The sequence below is a fragment of the Pavona decussata genome, unplaced genomic scaffold, assembly GCF_977016875.1.
Source record: "Pavona decussata unplaced genomic scaffold, jaPavDecu1.1 SCAFFOLD_135, whole genome shotgun sequence".
Taxonomy (NCBI): Eukaryota; Metazoa; Cnidaria; class Anthozoa; order Scleractinia; family Agariciidae; genus Pavona; species Pavona decussata.
Window position 1 is genome coordinate 398,633 of NW_028145548.1, and position 19,817 is coordinate 418,449.

Consider the following 19,817-nt stretch of genomic DNA (forward strand, 5'->3'; position numbering starts at 1 on the left):
TAGCAATCGCCCTTCTGCGATTCACATTATAAATTTAGTCTCCAATCTCCTTACCGTTTTCAATATGGCTGCCTCTGGCTTGCTTCCACGAGTAAAGTTCCTCGGCCATGTTGCTACAAACCAACTCAACTCTCTTTGTATATCACGATTATTAAGTTCTTCTTCTACTAAATACTCTAAATGTGTATTTTTTTCAACGAAACATCCAAGAGCTAGCAATCTGATACCAGCAAAAACAATTTGTGTGCTAAATGGTGTCAGGCACTTCAGTTTGCAAAGCTGGTTTGGTGAGTAAGCATATTTTACTTCAATTTCACATCTGTTCAACAAGCTTTAACTAAACATGAATTTAAATGAGATTAACTGAAAATTAATGTCAGAAAGCTGGAACAACACAACAACAACAAGTGAAGTTTATTTACCTTAGTTTACATGAAGTAGTTACAAGAATTAAACGACCATATCGAGTAAAATTTCACCCGGAATATCTATGCTTCACAGGGTTCAAATGTTAATAACAAAACTGAACTTTGAAGTTCATAATTTTTTCATGCCCATGTTAGCCTGTGTACATCGACGCACCCCATTGGACGAGGCAGATGTACACAGCCTATAACATGTAAGCTTTACCTTATTTTAAAATGTTAAACTTATGATATTTCAACCTACGACTACTTACACAGCTCCTTACTTACTAAACATAGCCATCTATTCAAGGCTGCATTTTATGACCGTCTACAGAGTATGACAGAATTCAACAAGATCTTGTGCGTTTAAAGTCGTTTTACAGGTGTGCACTGCTTGTAGGATGATCTTAGAAATTATTGGCATGCACTGACGCATGCAGGTTGCTACATTTCAGTACTTTTTTTTGTCATATACTTTTAAGTTAGAGAGGAAAATTAACATTAAAGTCAATTTTCAGCAAGTTAATTCAGTCGACTAAATTTGGCGTGCATCAGTAAAATTTTGGCATGCACGCAATATGTGTGCTAATGATGCTTGTGCATGTGCCATGCTGTGTAGACTGGATTTTATGTAGGTTACACCAAAGATCTTTGATGTGGTTTTTCCAAATTGCTTGGCATACTGGTGCACGATCATGGTCTTTTGCATAAGGCATCGTAAGACAGAAGTACTACCTGGCTTTGTGAATGCGCGCATACGCAATGAATGAGTTATAGCGATGGTGGGGTTTTCACTTGGTTGGTTGGTCGGTGGTTGGTTGGTTGGTTCGGTTGTTAACTTTCAGACATGCACAGTGAAAGTGCGTTGTCTTAAATTCAAAGTGAAGTGTCGGAATGAACTTTGAATCAAAAAACATGTGAAAATGTTTTTCATGCCGCATCAGAATAATCTTATTCAATCTTTAGAGAATAATTTGACATTCATTTCGTTAAATCTGAGCAAAGTTACATTTTTTCGTTTTTCCACAAAGTGTGGTCTCAAATTCAATTAGTGAAGTGTCGGAATGAACTTTGAATAAAAAAACGTGGAAATTTTTTAATGGGCGCGAATAAGTGTACAATCATTTTTATAGTACAAGAATGGTTATTTCTCGTTACATGATCGGGCAAAGATATAATTTCTTTTAGCTTTCAAGGTAGTGTACATAGCTGTCTTAATTTCAATTACTGATGTGTCATCTGCATCCACGAGTTGGCTCACAGGAGCCTTTGATTCATTATTTTGTTATAATCTTTCAGGAGTCAGGGCTTCAGTTCTCACAGAAGAAAAAATAAACAAAGCAGACATTGGCTGTCCAATCTGCAGCAGGGATATAACATTTACTTACAAAGTAAGTTGAATATCATGACACTGGAACCAGTTTCTTGTTTATCCTCTCTTTAATACCACAAGGCTTTTTGAGGCTGTGTGAATGAAGTGGATGGATTAACAAGTGGTTGTTGGTTAAGCATGGTCCTTTCAAACATTAAGAGACTGTTTAACATCTTCTGTTTGTCTGGTGCATCTTTTGTATATTAACTTTTTATTAATAACTAAGAAAGATCTCTTAAAAGGAGTTATGTTAACTTTGTAATCTAAGTGTAATTTTTTGTATAATATAAATTCCTTTTCTCTTCCATAGGATGTGTTATTTTTGTCTCAGTTTATGTCTCCAAGAGGTTACATTCTCAGCCGAAGAGTAACAGGTACCTTAAGTTTTGTTCCAATTGTCCTGGTTTTTTCTTTTTTCTGTTGTTGTTTTGTTTTGTTTTTTTTCTTTTGTTAGTTGAATTTTAGATAACAAAATAATCATTCGAAGGGCTTGGGGCAAAATCAACCTAAGGGCTTCTTCGACTGTTTTTGTTGTTGTACTTTTAGCTCAGATTTGCCAGTTTTTTTTTACATGTGGCTTCCTTCAGGAAACCTTGCTTTGATGTGTTGCTCTCAGCTTTGTTTTGTGAGAAAAACAGAAATCTTGCCCATAATCGTGGGTTTTTACACCTAACAAACTGCAAAAAAGTGGATAATCTTAGGGCAAAAAGATCCAACATATCTGAGCCAAAACAGCAAGACGCGATCGTAAAAGCACCATAGATTATGACCTGAGTCCATTATTGAATAGCTGCAAAGTTGTTAGCCGTACTTGTTATAATGGCCAATGTCTTCAATTCAAATTCATCCGATTTGTGTCCTACATGTAATCAAACTGCAGGTATAGCCATTTCACAATTTTTGCCATCTACGTGTTCTCTAAAAACTTAGTTTTGAAAAACTCAAATGATCAAAATTAAGAGTATCAGCTTTGGAAGCCTGCTACCAAACATTTGAGTTCATAGGAGGGGTCTTTCCGTAGAGAGAGGGTTTGAATAGCCAACTGCCAAATAGCAGAATTATATTCTATTCTAATTATTTTCTGTCAAATTTTGAAAGGTGTCTGCAGAAAACAGCAGAGGAAATTAGAGAAAGCAATCAAGATATCACAGAGATTAGGTAAGAATTCATAGTAAATCAATTGTTTATAATTATTTATAATTTATGATACAGAACAACTTACAACATTTTGGTTCGTTATGTGACATACCTCTTGCATACTGCTAGGATCAATAATGTGATAAATGTAAGAGAATAAAGGGAAAGTTTTAAATGTGGCACTCAGTTACATGATACAGTTTTCAGTTGTTAATGAAGTAACTATAATATTGCTAATAATCATTGTCATCAACAGGTATTCTTCCTAAACTGGCACCAGTGCTGCAGGAGGAATTGGCCGAAAGAAAATTAGCTGAAAAGAAGAGCGCTGCTGAAACAAAGGCTCAACAAAATCTTCCTTAAAGCTTACTGCTAGCACTCAGTCGTGGAAGACAAGGATCAGGCAGAGACAACAGTATGATTGCAAACTGTTTAATTGGTAGAGGAGTTGACAAACATGAAGAACAAGGAAGCTTTACACTGTAAATTACTTATCTTGTCAATAACATGTGAACTGCAAAGTTCAAACGCAACTACCAAATGGATTTACATTTGTCATTTATTGCAAGGACAACCAGTGGACTACTAAATGGATCAAACGCAACCCTGGCACAACCTGCAAACATGTAGTTTTGAACTGGTAAAGACTTCTGTCACAAGCTGTCCTTAGCAATGATTTGAGTAAAGTTGTAAAAACAAATCTGCTTGCTAAAGATAGCATGATTCTCAGCAAACCATTGTTGACTCTCGTGGTCACTTACAATAATTTTTCAGAAAATCGTTCATTGTGTCCATTGTGTACCAGTTCAAAATTTTAACACCGCATTTCTTGAAAATGTAAAAATAAAAAGCATACTTAATACAAGGTAATGTTTTTTTATGCAAATTGCAGGTCATGTGCACAATCTACTTCACTTTTCAATAACACATCAGATCAAAGTTTAAACACAACAAAAAATGAAAGGTTTTGAGCAAGAGGCATATGTGACTTTTTGTCTTAAAATAATTGAAATTGCTCAAAATAAGCCTAAGCTTATTGAGAAGTAACAACCCATGATTATTGCCATGTTCCTATCTTAATCACAAAACAAAGCAAAAAACAGCAGAGAAAACATCAAGGTCATGTTTCCTGAATAAATTGCAGGCCGCATGCAAAAAATCACGCAAACCTGAGCTAAAACAACAGAAAGCAATCTAAAAACCACTTTAGGTGAGTTATGCCCCAAACTCTTTGTGCCAGTCTAAACATGTCAAGAGTCAGTAGAAGTTCTGAGGGGAGTTTGAAGGGCATCTAGGCACCCTTTGACCTGAAGTTGTAACCCACATTTTCTAGGAAATCCTATCAAGTATTTTAAATTACTCTTTGCTTCTGAGACATCAAGTTGGGCAAATGAAGAGTGCTGAACAGGGCCAACCTTAATTAAATGATACATTTTGACATCAAGCTGTTGCAAATTAACAGCATTTGTCATAAAAGGCATTTAGGAAAGAGTATTTTGTAGGTGCCCACGTGTTTGTGGAGTGCATGCTCTGGATGCATACTGTCTGGATACTTCTCAAATTAACTTTTATACTCTTGCATGTAAAGTGGCATTGTATGGAAAATATTTCATTGAAACTTCCAATTAATGTGATAGAGTACAAACTACAAGAAAATTTGTTTAGTGTTCCTTGTTTGGTCCCCTCCTCTTGAAGACTCCTCAATCTGCCCCTGTGAACACAGCTCATGCAGTAAAAACTCTTTGCAGATTAGTAGCAATTTGAGAGAAATTAGGTTAAGAATATTGTGGCATCATTGCCAATAATTATTATCCCTGCGCAGAAATGAAAATTTTGAATGCATAATTATGCTTACCAGGGAGTTACAGCTCATACCAATAACACAAAGTTGACCTACCATTCCCACAATGCAAATTATGCATAAATTGTGTATAATTTTGCATGATTTTAAGAAGATATTTTCCTACAGCTGAGGAGCCTTTTCTAGAACCCTTCTTGAAATTCTTGCAGTGTAAATCTGGAAAAGCTTTTTGTCCAATACTTTGCTTCTACATAACACCCATTCACAGCTGTTGACATCAAAGACTTGTAATGATATTTTATTTTCCAAAGGTTCACCCTCTCTTTGATTGCGATCGCCCAGCACAAACAACCGCCCCCTCAAACATGCAGCATGTCCGATATGAACGGGTGCAGCCAAACTGGGAATTAAGCTCCACTGTCTTGCCTCAATGTCATACATGTCACATCCTCTTGTTGATCTCTTGCCTCCAAACAAAAACAACTTCTGTCTGTACGATACACCATCAGCATCAAGTCTGGGCTCGGGAAGTGATGCAATTCTACTCCACTTGTTGGTCTCTACATCAAACTTCTCAGCAATTTCACTTATTCTGAGGCCATCAGCCATCCCCCCTATTGCATATAAATGATCATCACTAGCCACAGCACACACACTTGATCTAGGACTGCTAAGACAGGCCACCCCCTGCCACTGATTTGCCTCAGGATTGTACCTCTGCACAATATTTGACCTGTTCCCTTGACTGTTTTTCCCCCCTAGAGCATACATGCAACCCTGGAAAGTTGCAATAGCAATGAAATTTGTGTCTTCGTTGAGGTGTTCAATAGCTTCCCAAGAATTAAGTGAAGGATCATACCGCTCAGCAAGATTTTCACCATTTTTACTTTTTCCAACAATGTACAATTTATCACGGCAAAAGGCTACTCCAAGGGTTACCGTAATGGACTGCATTTTTGCCAGCTCATACCAACTTCCATCTGCAGGGTCATAACACAAAGTTGACCCATCATTCCCACAAACAACAACAACTTCTTCATGGTTCTTTAAGCAATCTCTAGGTGTCTGCTCAAAGAAATATTGGTCTGTTCCTCCTGCAATCCACCTGAAGGCATAGAAGACCAATTTCACACATCTGCTGTTTTCTTGAACAAACCGGTTTTCAGCTATCATCCCCAAACAGATAGTCACGCGAGGCAAACACGCACCGGACGTGATGAAACAGATCTTAAAAACATTCACTTCTAGCGCCTTCATCTCTTTCCACCCACTTCAGAACAGCTCTAAAAACATCCTCTTCGCCTCTGACGATAAGGTCATCTCTTGAGACCCACTCTTCGACTTGCACAGAACTCAAGTTCAGGAAATCTTCGGACCGTGACACCGAAACAAAGTTCTCTAAAATATAAATGGTCGCTTCATTCCCAAGTCGCTGACAGCGATATTTCTTAGCGCAGTAATAAGCACAAACACAGTTGGAGGAAGTCATGTTACCACAAAGGAATGATTCGGATAACTCCTTGAGACCGGCTAGCATGAGGTAATCCGAAACCTCGATCAAATCGAACACATTTCCCTTGGTAATGTCGACATGACCTGTGTACAAATATTCCAGGACTAAATCCATAAAACACTTTCGTACCTCCATCAAACGAATGACACCATCTTGCTTTTCTTTCATGTCGCTCCTCAAAGCGTTGTAAAAGAACGGGCTCGCAGAAGACAACACGACTTTGTGGGCTTTCATCTCGATTCCATCCTTGTCTACTTCCCCGCCGACTTTCAAGATCACATCACAAAAGTCTCCCCTCTTTCGCTGGATGTTGAGCCTTTTCATGAATTCGCTGCAAAATTGTTGTGGGTTTGTTTTCACGATTGGCTCTGATAAGGCATCCATCCTGGATAAAGCACTTTCGGGAATGAAAAACAGTAAAAACAGCTACTACTCCGCGTGGTAGGCGCAGTTCTTGATCAACTCCCGTATGGTTTCCCGCCAACCCTTGTTTCTCTCCCGCCAAAGCTAAAGGGGAACCGGAAGTCAAAAAAGAAACAAAGAATTTTAAGACTATTTTCCACGAATTATTGTTGTTATTTGTTTGTTTGTTTGTCTGTTTGTTTTTCACACGAAAGGCGAACACAGGTGAGGATCTGAGCTGTACCTTTACATTTGGGATCTGTACTAGTTTTGTTCTAGGGCCGTTCTGATCCATAGAAATTTTGTCCCAAACTCCGATCCAGTTATGTAAACTTTGACGTCTTTGAAGTGAAGGGACGGGAGGGGAGAGGCGGCCTTGCTGTCACGTACCTATGTTCGTCGGAAAACACCGTCTGGGAAAACGAGACAGGGACAGATCTAGAAACAATAAGAAGGGTTTGCTTTTTAAACTTTATTTCTTTCTCTTTCAAATTTTGTGGCAATAAACTCATTGGTACGATGAAATCATAACAGGGAGAAGACATTGGGACGAGAGCGTAACCTGCGATCAGGCGTTCTTTTTTCTCAGAGAGCATGAAAGTGTAGCTGTTCACAGGCTACGAAAGTGAGGCAGCGCGAGGGCCGGCGGTCGGGAGAAGGAAAGAAAAAAACTCTCGCGCTGCCTCACTTTCACATTCCCCGAAAAAAAGAACGCCTGACAAACAGCGAAAAACGAACAAAACCCCATGGCTGCCCGTAACGGCTCCCGGCTTGCATTGTTTTATCCGCAGAAATCCTGCGGCACCCCAGACCCCAGAGTCTCTCCTAGCGACCAACAGCTGGCCAAAGGGCTTTTGGCCCCTCGGCTCGACTATCGAGGGTACACTTACAGCTGGTTTGTCTGTAATCCAATCCGCGGAAAAAGATGGTGGCTGAACATCTTACGGCCAATACCTTGCCAACCTAACACAGGCAACAGGCACGTAGAAAGCCATATTTTTGCGAAATTCGTCCCTGTGCAAACAATTAACATTGTGTATGCTAGGTTTAAAATTTTTGGAACTTCTCTGAGCGTTTTTATGAGCGTTTGGGGAGGGGGGGGGGGGGCAAATGTACCAGTGCCATCTTTTTCGGTACGATGGATTGAATTCTCTTCCTCCCGTCCCTCCCGTCCTAAATCTAGTCTCCCTTGCAGCTGTTCTGTGTCTCGTCACGCAACGCTTCTCCTCAGAACGGCTGCGAGGGAGGCTATCCTAAATCAGGTTTTCCACACTGCGTGCTTTCGGTTTTTCTGGTGGCACCTCCGCCATCATGTCTTTGGTGAGAGTAGTTGCTGCGCACCGGAAGCCATACCGAGGATACGGCAGTTCAGTTATTATGGACCACTCATCTTCACGGGGATCATAGCACTCCACCGACGTCACAGCCACGTGACCATATGATCCGCCGAATACGTAGATTTTCTCGCCAAAAACCGTGGCACCTGCGCGATCACGTTTGGTGTGCATCTCTGTATAAAAAGAAGGAAGTTATTAATCAAAAAGATCAAGGCAATCTCATGATGTGTTACACTAAAACAATGTTTCAGGTGATTTGTCTCGTATCACACGACTGAAAAGCTTGTACCATGGTTTTCGAATTTTTGAGAACTTGATGACCTGATTAAGAATTACCATTAACTTCCAATTCATTATGTTTGAGTTCTTAAAATCCTTTATTGAAGTTGGCGCCTTTTAAGAAAATAAACAAAAACGTTTGCTAACATTTACAGGGGCATCGAACCAGAGCATTAAAATCATGTTCAAGGCGAATGTGGGCTCAGCAAACGAAAGCAAAAGAATTCGCGAAGAAATTTACTTGCTTTTTCCCTTTTTATTTATTTATTTTATTTTTATTTTTTCATTTGCTTTATCTTTTATACTGTCAATCACCTTAGTTTTACGTAGTTCCGTTATTGCGCAAATACTTGTTATATAAGCGCATGTCCAAATGTAAATTCTCATTGTACCTGAAGAAGGCTGGTCTGGCCATCCGAAATATAGTACACTTTACGTTTTAAAAAACGTAATTCTACGTTGTATCGGTCTCTGCTTCTCTTATCATTTGTATTAAGCCGATCAGTGTTAAGCCGATCAGATCAACAATTGATCGCGCAACGTATACCAGCAGGATTATCGTCCAGCAAAAGAGTTTGCATATGACGAAAATTTAGTGGGAGGCTTGTCGTGTTGTCATGCCAAAACAAAGCTTTTTATTCTCCTAAGACTCAACATGGCCGCCGAGTGACAAAGGTCAGTAAACCTGCGAAAACAGCTGTCTCGCACCACTCCGCCCGATAGGTTAACGTATTAAAATTTAGGAAGCTACCTTTCCCACGGAACCATTGATCTGTTCCAGGGTCGTAAATCTCGCACGAGCTTAGTATCTTACGGAAGTCCGATCCTCCGCCCATCACGAAGATCTGACCCATCAGTACTACTGCGCATGCTCCACTCCGCGGGGTGTTAAGGCTGGTGACGTTGTTCCATTTGTCGAGTTCCGGGTCATATCTTTCCACTGTTTTCAGAATTGTATTGTTTTTGGAGACCCCTGAAGAACCGATTCAAGATTATTAGTCAAGAATATGGTATTTACAGGTTAGGAATAGGAAGGCAAAAACAAGGGAGATCTCAGACTTAGGTCCTATTAACTTGTGTTAATCGTCGTTTATTTGAGGTTATCTATCTACATGTTTACAATGTTATTTAACACTTAGATTATGAGCTCGAAATTTCTATTGAGTGATAGTTGATGAGGGCGAAGCCCGAATCAACTACCACACGATAGAAATTGAGAGCGAATAATCCAGTTTTTTTAGTGTAAATCTACCAGTCGTTCAAAACTTAACAACAAGACAGGTTCACGCTTTTATTGAATAATGATAAAAATATGTCACGCTAGGCACTACTCACTCTACTCACTATCTATAACAGAATAGATAGTGAGTAGTGAGTAGCGTAGCCTACTAGTAGACTAGTAGATTTATTCTAAGAAGGTATAGCGCCGGGCTTAAGACTGTTGCATCTTTTATTTAATTAGCTAGCTCCCTCACCTCCAATCACATAGAGATAATCATTTAGTGCAACTGAGCAGTGAAGGTAGCGGGCCTGACGCGGAGCGGAAAGCGAACTCCACGTCTCTGTCACGTGATCATAACACTCCATGGTTTGCTCTTGGCCATTGCTTTCCAAGACTCCTCCAACAACGTAGATTTTCCCGTGAAGCTCTACGGCTTCATGGTTGAGGCGTCCTGAAACAGCGATGTTTTATTTAAATTTTTATGACATTTCATTCTCCGATTCGGATGGTCATCGTATGTTCTAGGTGTTTTTCATCACTAGCCCAGTAAAGATACAGCTTGGCCTTCAGGCCCGGGATGTTCGAAAGCCGATTAACGCTAATCGACGATTAAAAAGTTAATCGAGGTTTTCATCTCCTTCTTTGAAAGTGGTTTTAAATATTTCAAACTAAAGGTAAAGAAAAGTCTAAATCAAAACTGAGGGCCAAAAATCTTTTGGAAGAATCTTACCGATTAGTAATTAAACTTGAATCAAAGTTCACATTAATCCAGGATTAGCTTAATCGGCCTATGAACAACTGGGAACAGGAAGACCCGGCTCTCTACAGGACAGTTTATTAAGGTCTTCACAGTTCGCTCCATCATCAGGGGTTCTTTACGTCCCCAAATCAAATTAAACCAAACCACTTGAAAGACTAATATATTGCTAGGGTCCCAAAGGGGCTTAGGGGCTCCAGGACTCAGGGTCAAAAAATAAAGAGGACCAGGGGCGCTTTACATTTAACCAAAATTTTTTTGGTTTAACCGCTTGAAATACAAATGGCACGCGCGGATCAAAAGGAAATTTTTCGAAACAGAAGGTCGACCTTTGGACGTACTCCTCTTTTTTGGTTCCAACAAGATGGAACGGAAATTTCCGTTCCATTTTCACAAGATTTCCTTTGCCATTTTGTTTTCTTCTTGCGCCATCATTGTGCCGTCACTTTCGCTTTTTAATCTACCAATGAGATCAGTGCAAGTTTGGAACGACTGGAAAATTTAAAATTTTGGCTAAATCAACATTTTTTTCCGGCTGGGTGCCAACAAGGGAAGGGCCTTGGATCTGGGTGACTCCAGAGTTTACCCCCCCCCCCCTCCCCCCGATTTGCAAATGTTATCAAAGTAAGAACCTTCTTTCCTTGATTTTATCGACTTCAATTTGAATTCAGTGATTGCTTGTCAGTCAGCAGATTAGTTTGTTTTAACGGGAAACAACCGGCATCCATTTTTGTTCTTACCTTCCCCTTTAACTTACAATCCCTCCCTCCCAGTCCCCCCCCACCTCCAACCCCGCCACTTTCTTTGCCACACTGAGTTTACCTAGCCTGTGTACAGCCGACCCCTCCCCCTCGTCCCTTTTCCGAGTGCAACAAAGGAAATAGGAGACGTCTGCACGTATAGGTTTACCTTCTCTAAGTGAAGACTGTTTCTCCCATGTGTTAAACTTGGGGTCCAGTCTCTCCACACTCGATAGCATACTCATATTTTCTCCGACTGTGGAGCCTCCCACCGCGAACAAAAAGCTGTGTGAGCTGGCAAGGCCAAAGTTCAAACGACTGTCGATGAGTGGAGACATGAAGTACCACTTCCCGGTCAGCGGATTGAAACAGTGGCAGCATGGTTGAGCTCCGTTCTCGATGACGCCTCCAGCAAGGATGATAACGTCGATCAAATGGGATTTCCACCTAATACGTTCATACAAAATATAAGTTGACATAAATTGACAACTACATGTACGTATCATAAAACAAAGTGAAAGGAAACACATCGGACCAATTACCAGTCCTCTTCCAACCCCCTCGCCCCTTCCTCCACCCTCAGTCCTATCTAGTACAGCTACGAGGCTTCTGAGCAATGGGAAATGACAAAATCGTTTATTAATCTCGATTGGAAAGCTGGTGGACACTGGTCTTTGCGAATCACCTACGTGCTATACACTGTGTGCAAGCAGGAGTTTGTTCGTTCACCCAAAAAAATATTGAGCATTATAAACACAGTCTGTTCTGAGGTTAAATCTGAAACTTGCATATACAAGTCAGTTCCAAAATAGTATTTCTACCCCATCCCACTTGGAACCTAGAATCGCCTTAAAAATATTTCATATACGCGGAGTAAGGTAAGTAACGTAATGAACCAATCAGAACTCGAGGTAAATTCAGCAAGGGGCGCCAAGCGCGGTAAACTTTGAAAACCGCTGTCAAGAATTACTGGCGGCGAGGAAACACAGAACCAGTTACAATTTCTACAATTAATCCGCAGCTCGCTCTAATAAAAGATTAAGCAAAAACGATGCATAGGAAAGCTAGAAATTATAACAGTATTCACCTCCGTTTAGTTCTCTCGCTCTGCATAAGCTTTTTATCCCTTTGACTCGCCATCTTGTACGACAATGCCTCGGCCACCAACTCTCTACTTGCCGAAGATGACGTCACCAACGGATCCTTATCGATTGTGCCGAGTAAAAACTTACGAGCGATGAATGGTAACCGCACATGATTCAACAAGTCGGCAAATACATCTCGTCTTGACAGCACATCAAAGTTTACCCAGGCACGAATCGCATTATAAACTTGTTCTTCATTTCTCACATTTAAGTCGTCGTCTGCAACTATTTCTTCCAGTTCTTTATTCGGTAACCGAAAGAATTCTGGTGAGCTTTGAATTTCCAAGAAATTATCGATTATAAAGCGCTGACCCTCACTAATGAGTCTTTCGCAGGAGTAAATTCGGCCCATGTTCGTCATTTTGATGCAGTTTTCGACGCACAGATCTCGTAGAAGGAAGTTTTCGCACTGTTTTCTCAGCGAATCTAAACCGAGCCGAAAAGAGGCGCATAAAATCTCTTCAATGCTCAACTCAGCGAGTACGATTTCAGAGGAATAAATGTAATCCAAAATAACGCCAAGTATTTTGTCTGTAATTCCTGTTATGACCGTCTCTCTCGTGTATCTAGAAAGATACGTCCCTGTGTAAAGGTTGTAAAAATACGAACTGCTCGCTGCCAACACACTTCTGTGTGCATAAAATTTTGTGTTGCCCTTCTCCGTCATAAGCACCACATCACAAAGGACTTCAGACTTTCTCATCAGGTTCATCTTATCGAAAAAAGTTTTCAAATAAATGTGATCGTTTATGGAACCCTGCGCGAAGGAATCCATGTTTTCTGCTTGTTTTTGACGCTTGTTGAAGTTTGTGTGCACTTTGTACCACCAGCTCGATTGCAGGTGGATATGATGTTTTATAATTAATTCTGATGATAATGCTGATCAAGCCACTATTGAAAATCTAACCGCTTTCCTGATTGGTTCAAAAATTTGGCGGTCTGCAGCTTCAAGTCTTGCGCAAATTTGTATTTTCCTGTTATTGCTTTTTTTGTTATTTTGGTATTCTAGGGCGCAATCTCTTGGAAAAATACCTGTTATTCTGATATCGGTCAGGAGTAACACTTTGCACTGCGTCCTATTGTCACTAAGCTTCCAATTTTGCCTATTCCTGTTAAACCGGAAATCTTCCCAAAAGACCGCAATTCCCATTATTTTGTTTAAACCGTTAAACTGATCATTCTATCAGCGGCAGAATAAACGGAAGACTTCAATTTTTGTTTATTCCGAAAACCAAATAGGTCCCAAAAGATCCTGAATGCCGTAAGTAAAAAAAAGTAAAAATAATCTTAACACAGAATGAATTATTGTTGGGAAACTGTGTACATGCATTTCAACAACGCTTCGTAAATCTGGCTCCTGTCTTTCAGATTGCGTCAAAATTCGGCGGTTTGCAGCTCAAATTTTGGACGGAATTTGTGTTGGTCCTGGTTTTGTCATACCGTCTTCGCGGTAAAAATTTCCAATTTCAGGAAAGCCAAAGCACCTTTGATAAGTAAAAAGGTATACAGCTTTCGTTTCTAGTTTATAAAACGCAAAGCCTGTTTAGCTTTAGTGGTTTCAGTGGTTTATAGGCGTATAGTCAATCAGTTGGAGCGTGATAGTGTTTTATTGGAGATTTAGAATCGCGTTTATGTTTTCTTGAAAAAATGAGCACATCGATGGGAATAATGCAAAATAATTCTGGCGTTTTATGCTCACACAAAGCGAGCGACAAATTTAGGATACACATGGTCATTTCTGTCGTTTGTCGTAAACGTCATTCTAAAGCTCTTTATTGTTTCTGATTGGCCACAATATGTGAGATGTTTTTGTGGAAGTTTAATTAGTGGATTGGGTTTTTCTCTTGTTTACGGGAACATTTTCTTTCTTCGGGGTCTCTCAATCTAGCATGGTTTGTTTGGGACTATTTTTGCGATTCCCGAATGAAGCAGCTGAGAACGCTTAATCATTCTTGGATTGAAACAACAAGAAATATTCTTACTGGGTGAAGCAGCATACTTCCACATACGATCATTGTAAAGATGTGTTGCATCAAAGGACAAGAGTAAGTAAACGCGTATAAAAGCAAGATTTAACATAGGGACTATGTGAAAATTTGGTTCGCCTTTTCCCGCTTCTATTGTTGGTTTGCCTGTGGTGTAGCAGTTATCTTGTCTGCCTTGAACACAGGAAACCCAGGTTCAACTCCTCGTCAACAAACGATATTTTCACAGGGTATGTTATATAGAGGATATTACACGGCAGCGCGAAGATATGAATTTTCTATTCGAGTGGTAAAAATAATATTTTACGAACGAATGCAGCGAAAGAGTAGAATATTGTTTTTAACACGAAACAATAAAATTCATATCTTCAAACCACCACGTAATTTTCTTTTTATTATATAGACAAATCTATCACTTGCCATTTTTCACCGACCGTTTGCATAAACAACCATGAGAAAGCGGGAAATGACGTCATCAATATCCTCACTGGTGAGGATATGGAAAATACGCCACTCGTGTCCCGGATGTAGTTTCGTATGAATTTTACGAGTGGTGTATTTTTCAGTAAAACGTGTGTCCTGATAATAAATCTTTTTTTTAAGTGTTTACTTACTTTGTGGTGTTTAAACTGCGGTCATCCCATCATGCTACACTCTAAGATAACCCTACCCATAATTCCATGGGCACAATCTTACAACTCAAGAACTTTCAACTTGTTTATTAATTAATTAAAAAAAGGCAATAAACATCACAGAGTTTTAATTAAAACCATACAGAAGCTAAGACACATATCTTGTGAATTTTGTTTTTTGCTGACAATGTTATCTCACAGAGCATTAAAATCACTACAGAATTGAACACAGGTACCTTACGAATATTGTTCTTTGTTACAAATGTTATCTCACAATGCATTAAAACCATTACAGAGGTAAAGACAGATATCTTGTGAATTTGGTGTTTTTGTTACAAGTGTTCTCAGAGACCAGGTATTGCATCTTCACAGCACGAAAATGTCTCGTCATCATCTCCACAAACGGCGTCCAAACTGTCGTCATCCGACTCACAGTTTTCCACCAGAGGTGGCGGGTTTAAAACCACCAAACCTAAGGGGATCAAAAATAAAATGGCTTAACTTGGCTTCACACAAAAGGGATGCTTCTACATTGGAAAAGTTAAAAAAAAACACAGATCATGAACCAACCAGAGCACAAAAAAAACTTGCATCTGTAGCAACTCATGAAAAAATCTACAATGTTCTATCAAACATTCGCCAAAAATTAATGGTTTGTTCACCTAGTAACAGCCCTTTCAAAATACTTCATACTTGATTTTTCGCTTCCTCAGATGATTCTAGGACTTGTTTAATGGATATCTGTATAAGGTAACCATTTTTGACCTGTTTAGACCCCTTTCTTACATTTTTATGTCACAGCTCTTGTTTGCTTGCCAAAAATCTCAACCAGCATTGTTTTACACTCTAAACGATCTTAATTTATACTATAAAAACAAAACATTAATATTTTTCTCATGTTATGACCATGTGAGGTGAACCTTTACCAATGAAAACTCTAGATTTTTATCACAAAAGAAATCCGAACTTTTGAGACAATAATATTAAGACCTTCCAAACAGGTATTTCAATTAAACAAACCACTATACATGCCTCTGATCTACAACATTTGAATAGAAATCGTATTACTGCATATTTTTTGTTCCAATCCCAGGATTTACGAACGTTGAGTTCTCGCTCATCTGGAAATGGCAACCTTATTTGATGATAGTAATTGACAATGCTTTAGTTCATCTTGACTAAAAAGTCGTACAGAGCAATGTCCAACCAATTTCTAACATGTTCAATCAAATTAAAACACTCTAAGAACACATTTTCCGTGAAACAAGAATTTCTTCCATTCCTAGAGCTTGGCACAAGTTCAATGTTTTATTCTGTTTTAAATGAAGTTCTGGTTGATTCATGAAATTATTTACATTACCCTTGACTAGCCAGATTTTCTACAAACATAACTTCTTCATGAACTGCAATATTATTGTGGAGTGATGACAAAGACATTTTGCTACTGGACAGGTGGAACACTTGAATAACCAGTGGCAGATCTAGAGTAGAAATTGTCTAAGGTGGGGACCCATGGGCCAGGAGTAAAAATATTTCAGTTACAACCGCAAAAATTTACACCCTACAGACATAACTTTCTCTGAGAAAAACTAGGGGCCCACCAGCCCCTACGCCCATTCCCTAGATCTGCCACTGAAGGCTAACTACAAATTTGCAAAAATTCTGTTCTCTACATGGCTTGCAGCGTATGACAAACTCTCAATATTTCATCGTCATCAGATATAACGTCTGTGGTGAGTTCATCATCCCCATTTCCCTCGTCCTCTTCACATATTATATCCACAACAGAAGTAAATATGATTTGATCTAAATAATTAAAATCCAAGAGTGAAATTAATGCATGCTCACAGAAATATACACTCGATTGCAAAAACGTTGACACGTAAAAAGCACAAACCGTGAACGATGAGGCTCTCATCATTCACGGTTTATGCTTTTTAGGTGTCAACGTTTTTGCAATCAAGTGTAAATTAAACAAAGGCTACAAAGGTGCACTGGATCACCTGAAAGTAAACAGTGCTGGAAAGAACCTTTCCTTAAATACAGGATAGGTGTCTGTCCAGACTATTATTTGGAAACCTACCATCTTGGGGCCCATTTCTCGAAAGACCCGATAACTTATCGGGCCCAATAAGTATATTTTTAAATGTTTTTTTGCCCGTTACACAGTGATTACAGACATGGTACTTGGCCGATGTTATCTTAGAATTATAAGATTTTAAAATTTAGTATTGAAAGCTAACAAAAATTGACTTCTGTTAAGAAACATTATTACCAAAATCACTTATCGGGCCCGATTAGTTACCGGGACTTTCGAGAAACGGGCCCCAGGCCCCAGTTGTTCAAAGAGCAGATAATTGGAGTACATGTACATTTTATCCGCTGGAAAACAATTTATCCACTAGATATAGTCATCCATTCTTTGAACAATCAGGGCCTGGTGTTTTTTTTTACGAGACAGAATCGGCTGGCATGCACATGATGCTTCAATAGTTTTTTTGTGCAATCAAAACACACTTGAAGCCTTTTTAAGTTTTCACCTCATTTAGTGAGTGTTTTACAGCAAAACAGAAGATGAAGAAGTGTGACTTTCTGTTTTGAATGCATTTCATAGCAAAATTAATATGACCATTTCAAGAACAAAACCTGAGTCATCTTTCTTCACAGATACCATGTCTAAGCACATTAATGAGACATTTCAGAAATATAGATGGGCAGCATCCAAACACCAAGTGTTATTTTCAGCATTGCTAACAGTGTTCAGCGTTTTTTTTTTTTCTTACTTACTCAGAGTATATTGACTGCACACATCTAATGCAAAGATGAGTACATGACTGTACGACCACCACTAATTGCCACCCAAATGAAATATGTTAAAACAGAATCCAAACTAAACCACTGCTTGGAGTTTTTAAGGCTATTCCTGTCCAAATGGAGGTGATGGGAGCTCAAGTCTAAACAAAAAATGACCAACCAAGACGGGGTGTCTTTTCCATATAAATGGGTCATACCTTGGTACCATGAGGGCCTTGAACATCCAAATGTCACAGGACGACATATTATTTAATACACTTTTTTACTTCACCAACACTGTTTTCAGAGACTTCACCAAACAACAGATAGTTTACAGTGGTGGTCATTTTTCCACAAAAGGAATGGAATATGATGAGAATGTTGTCAAACACAGAACTGCTTCATTTCTCTAATAAGCTGAAAGAAAGAAGATCATGACTTACTGACTGCTGCAGACAATCTGGCGTGTCTTCTGGCAAGATTTTTGGATAAATTATCTCTGGCTATCTTCTTCAGTCTGTAAGCAGAAAAATAGAGTAATAATAATCATCATCATCTTATTGCAACCAAATTAACCTTGCACAAAACTGAACAGATTGTGATGTTTAAGTGTTTAAAAACTGGAAAATATTTAACCATATTTTAGACTTAATTTTCTTAGAAAATGGGGAAAGGCTGGCACCCCAGATTTTTCCAATTGATTTACAACTGCAAATTTCCATGCTAATAACATAACACTAGCCAGAATGAGTTTGTCACTGAATGGTTTACAAATATCGTCTGACTAAAATAATTATTATTAGCAGTTCTAATCATACATTAGATTGAGCTCTAGGCAATGCTCCACTTCCAGCATCAGCAAAATAAATAAATAAATGGACTTTGTTTAACCAGGGTGACACAGTCTTTACAACTGACAAACCTGTGGCCCTCAGATTCCAGATCGAATTGGAATTTGGAAATGCAGGTTTTTGAGGAGAAGGGAAAACCAAAGCACCTGGAAAAAAAACCTCTCTGAGCAAGGATGAGAACCAACAACAAATTCAACCCAAATATGAGGCCGAATCCAGGAATCAAACCTGGGCCACATTGGTGGGAGGCAAGTGCTCTCACCACTGCGCCATCCCTACTCCCCCTCACTTGTGGCTGTTCCTCAGGTGAAAAGAATAATATTTTTTCAAAGGATATTCGTCGCCCCATGTATGGTTCTTTTAGTTTGAGAAGCAGCCAGCAATTGATTTAAATCATTTAATTACTTTTAATAAGTCTGAGGCACAGACACAAATTTGGGTGCCCCCTGCTACATCATCAGCGTCACTTCATTGAGTCCTTGGGTAAAAGAAATCATATTTTTTCAGGCCATTGTGTCCTCCCCTGCATGGTTTTCAGATTCAGAAGAAGCATGCAATTTTCTGCCTTCAGCTCATCACTTGCCTTTAAATTCATACTGGACATTTCTTCTTGATCAGTTCAGCAGGGAAGGAGACTCAAGGGTGTGTGCACCCAAGAGTGTCCACTTATGTGAGGTTCAACTGTGTGTCTGTCATGCTGGCAGCTCCTTACTAAAAATAGAAAGCTTAAGGGGACTTAGTCCCCTTCCCTGCCGCAAGGGCAGTCCGGCCTGGACTGCCAACTTCAGTGCAGTTGAACCTCTGCAAAAGGCACCTCCAAAAGATGGACATTACTCTAAGACTAAAGCAGACAATCAGTCAAGGTTCTGGGCCATATGCAAACATTTCATTCTTAACTTCTCATAAGTGGATACCTCTGCTAGACGGACAATTGAATGTGCACCCAAGGGTGTCCACTTATGAGAGGTTCAAAATGTGTGTCTGTCATGCTGTCCTTGCTAAAAAATAGTAAGCTTATTATATTGTGAGGGATCTAGAATTTTACTTACAATCCACAATCTCTAAGGACGGATTTCCCTACGACAGAAGATATACATCTCGCTAAAAAAACAAAACAAAACACAATCAACAACGATTAGGTTATGTAAGGTCAATGATGTTACATAATTACCGAAGTGTGGTCTTGTTTGAAGAATATAAGCCCAAGAAAGAGGTCCACTTACTTTGTGACAAGCCATTTCCTGACAAGGCAGTTTTCTACGAAGCAATTCAAATTCTATACGTTAGTTATCTATATTAAGAACTTAAGGCTCCCTCTTCAAGCAAACTCACCGAAATCTGGACCGAAGCTCGAGCAAGCGATCGAACACAACGTGCAGATAAGGCCGCCATCTTGATAATCTCCCATCAAGCTCTTCGTCACCGGAAAGAGGTTGGTTGGTTG

At 39.4% G+C, this 19,817-nt stretch overlaps 4 protein-coding genes across 5 annotated transcripts; 1 reads left to right on the forward strand and 3 right to left on the reverse strand.

Annotated features, from left to right (window-relative positions):
- The first annotated feature begins 37 nt into the window (after positions 1-37).
- On the forward strand, positions 38-3,650 carry LOC146467488 (uncharacterized). Its single transcript, XM_085125792.1, has 5 exons — positions 38-287; positions 1,707-1,798; positions 2,090-2,153; positions 2,878-2,937; positions 3,173-3,650. The coding sequence occupies exons 1-5, from the start codon at positions 65-67 to the stop codon at positions 3,277-3,279; spliced, it is 546 nt and encodes a 181-aa protein (XP_084981918.1). The 5' UTR covers positions 38-64; the 3' UTR covers positions 3,280-3,650.
- A 2,295-nt stretch (positions 3,651-5,945) lies between these two features.
- Positions 5,946-6,614, reverse strand: LOC146467489 (kelch-like protein 17). Its single transcript, XM_085125843.1, has one exon. The coding sequence runs from the start codon at positions 6,612-6,614 to the stop codon at positions 5,946-5,948; it is 669 nt and encodes a 222-aa protein (XP_084981969.1).
- A 1,073-nt stretch (positions 6,615-7,687) lies between these two features.
- On the reverse strand, positions 7,688-13,113 carry LOC146467490 (kelch-like protein 20). Its single transcript, XM_085125763.1, has 6 exons — positions 12,055-13,113; positions 11,137-11,414; positions 9,724-9,921; positions 9,000-9,221; positions 7,884-8,142; positions 7,688-7,794 (listed from the first exon to the last, which is right to left on the reverse strand). The coding sequence occupies exons 1-5, from the start codon at positions 12,885-12,887 to the stop codon at positions 7,886-7,888; spliced, it is 1,788 nt and encodes a 595-aa protein (XP_084981889.1). The 5' UTR covers positions 12,888-13,113; the 3' UTR covers positions 7,688-7,794; positions 7,884-7,885.
- Positions 13,114-14,800: 1,687 nt separating this feature from the next.
- Positions 14,801-19,811, reverse strand: LOC146467491 (uncharacterized). 2 transcript variants are annotated; one of them, XM_085125803.1, is made up of 5 exons: positions 19,706-19,810; positions 19,597-19,630; positions 19,423-19,474; positions 17,966-18,039; positions 14,801-15,201 (listed from the first exon to the last, which is right to left on the reverse strand). In XM_085125803.1, exons 1-5 carry the CDS (start codon positions 19,763-19,765, stop codon positions 15,074-15,076), a joined length of 348 nt encoding a protein of 115 aa, XP_084981929.1. In that variant the 5' UTR covers positions 19,766-19,810; the 3' UTR covers positions 14,801-15,073. The 2 variants fall into 2 exon arrangements, with proteins under 2 accessions (XP_084981929.1, XP_084981928.1); XM_085125802.1 differs by lacking the exon at positions 14,801-15,201 and adding an exon at positions 16,255-16,535 and having other exon boundaries at positions 19,706-19,811.
- Between the last annotated feature and the right edge of the window lie 6 nt (positions 19,812-19,817).

Coding starts and splice junctions, on each gene's coding strand:
- LOC146467488 (XM_085125792.1), top strand. CDS start 65: ATGGCTGCCTCTGGCTTGCTTCCACGAGTAAAGTTCCTCGGCCATGTT. Junction 288..1,706: donor CAGTTTGCAAAGCTGGTTTG/GTGAGTAAGCAT, acceptor ATAATCTTTCAG/GAGTCAGGGCTTCAGTTCTC. Junction 2,938..3,172: donor CAAGATATCACAGAGATTAG/GTAAGAATTCAT, acceptor TGTCATCAACAG/GTATTCTTCCTAAACTGGCA.
- LOC146467489 (XM_085125843.1), bottom strand. CDS start 6,614: ATGGATGCCTTATCAGAGCCAATCGTGAAAACAAACCCACAACAATTT.
- LOC146467490 (XM_085125763.1), bottom strand. CDS start 12,887: ATGGATTCCTTCGCGCAGGGTTCCATAAACGATCACATTTATTTGAAA. Junction 9,922..11,136: donor ACAGTCTTCACTTAGAGAAG/GTAAACCTATAC, acceptor TCGCTGTTTCAG/GACGCCTCAACCATGAAGCC. Junction 8,143..8,999: donor TCAATGGTTCCGTGGGAAAG/GTAGCTTCCTAA, acceptor CTTTTTATACAG/AGATGCACACCAAACGTGAT.
- LOC146467491 (XM_085125802.1), bottom strand. CDS start 19,765: ATGGCGGCCTTATCTGCACGTTGTGTTCGATCGCTTGCTCGAGCTTCG. Junction 19,631..19,705: donor GAGCTTCGGTCCAGATTTCG/GTGAGTTTGCTT, acceptor ATTGCTTCGTAG/AAAACTGCCTTGTCAGGAAA. Junction 16,536..17,965: donor CAGATTGTCTGCAGCAGTCA/GTAAGTCATGAT, acceptor TTAATTATTTAG/ATCAAATCATATTTACTTCT.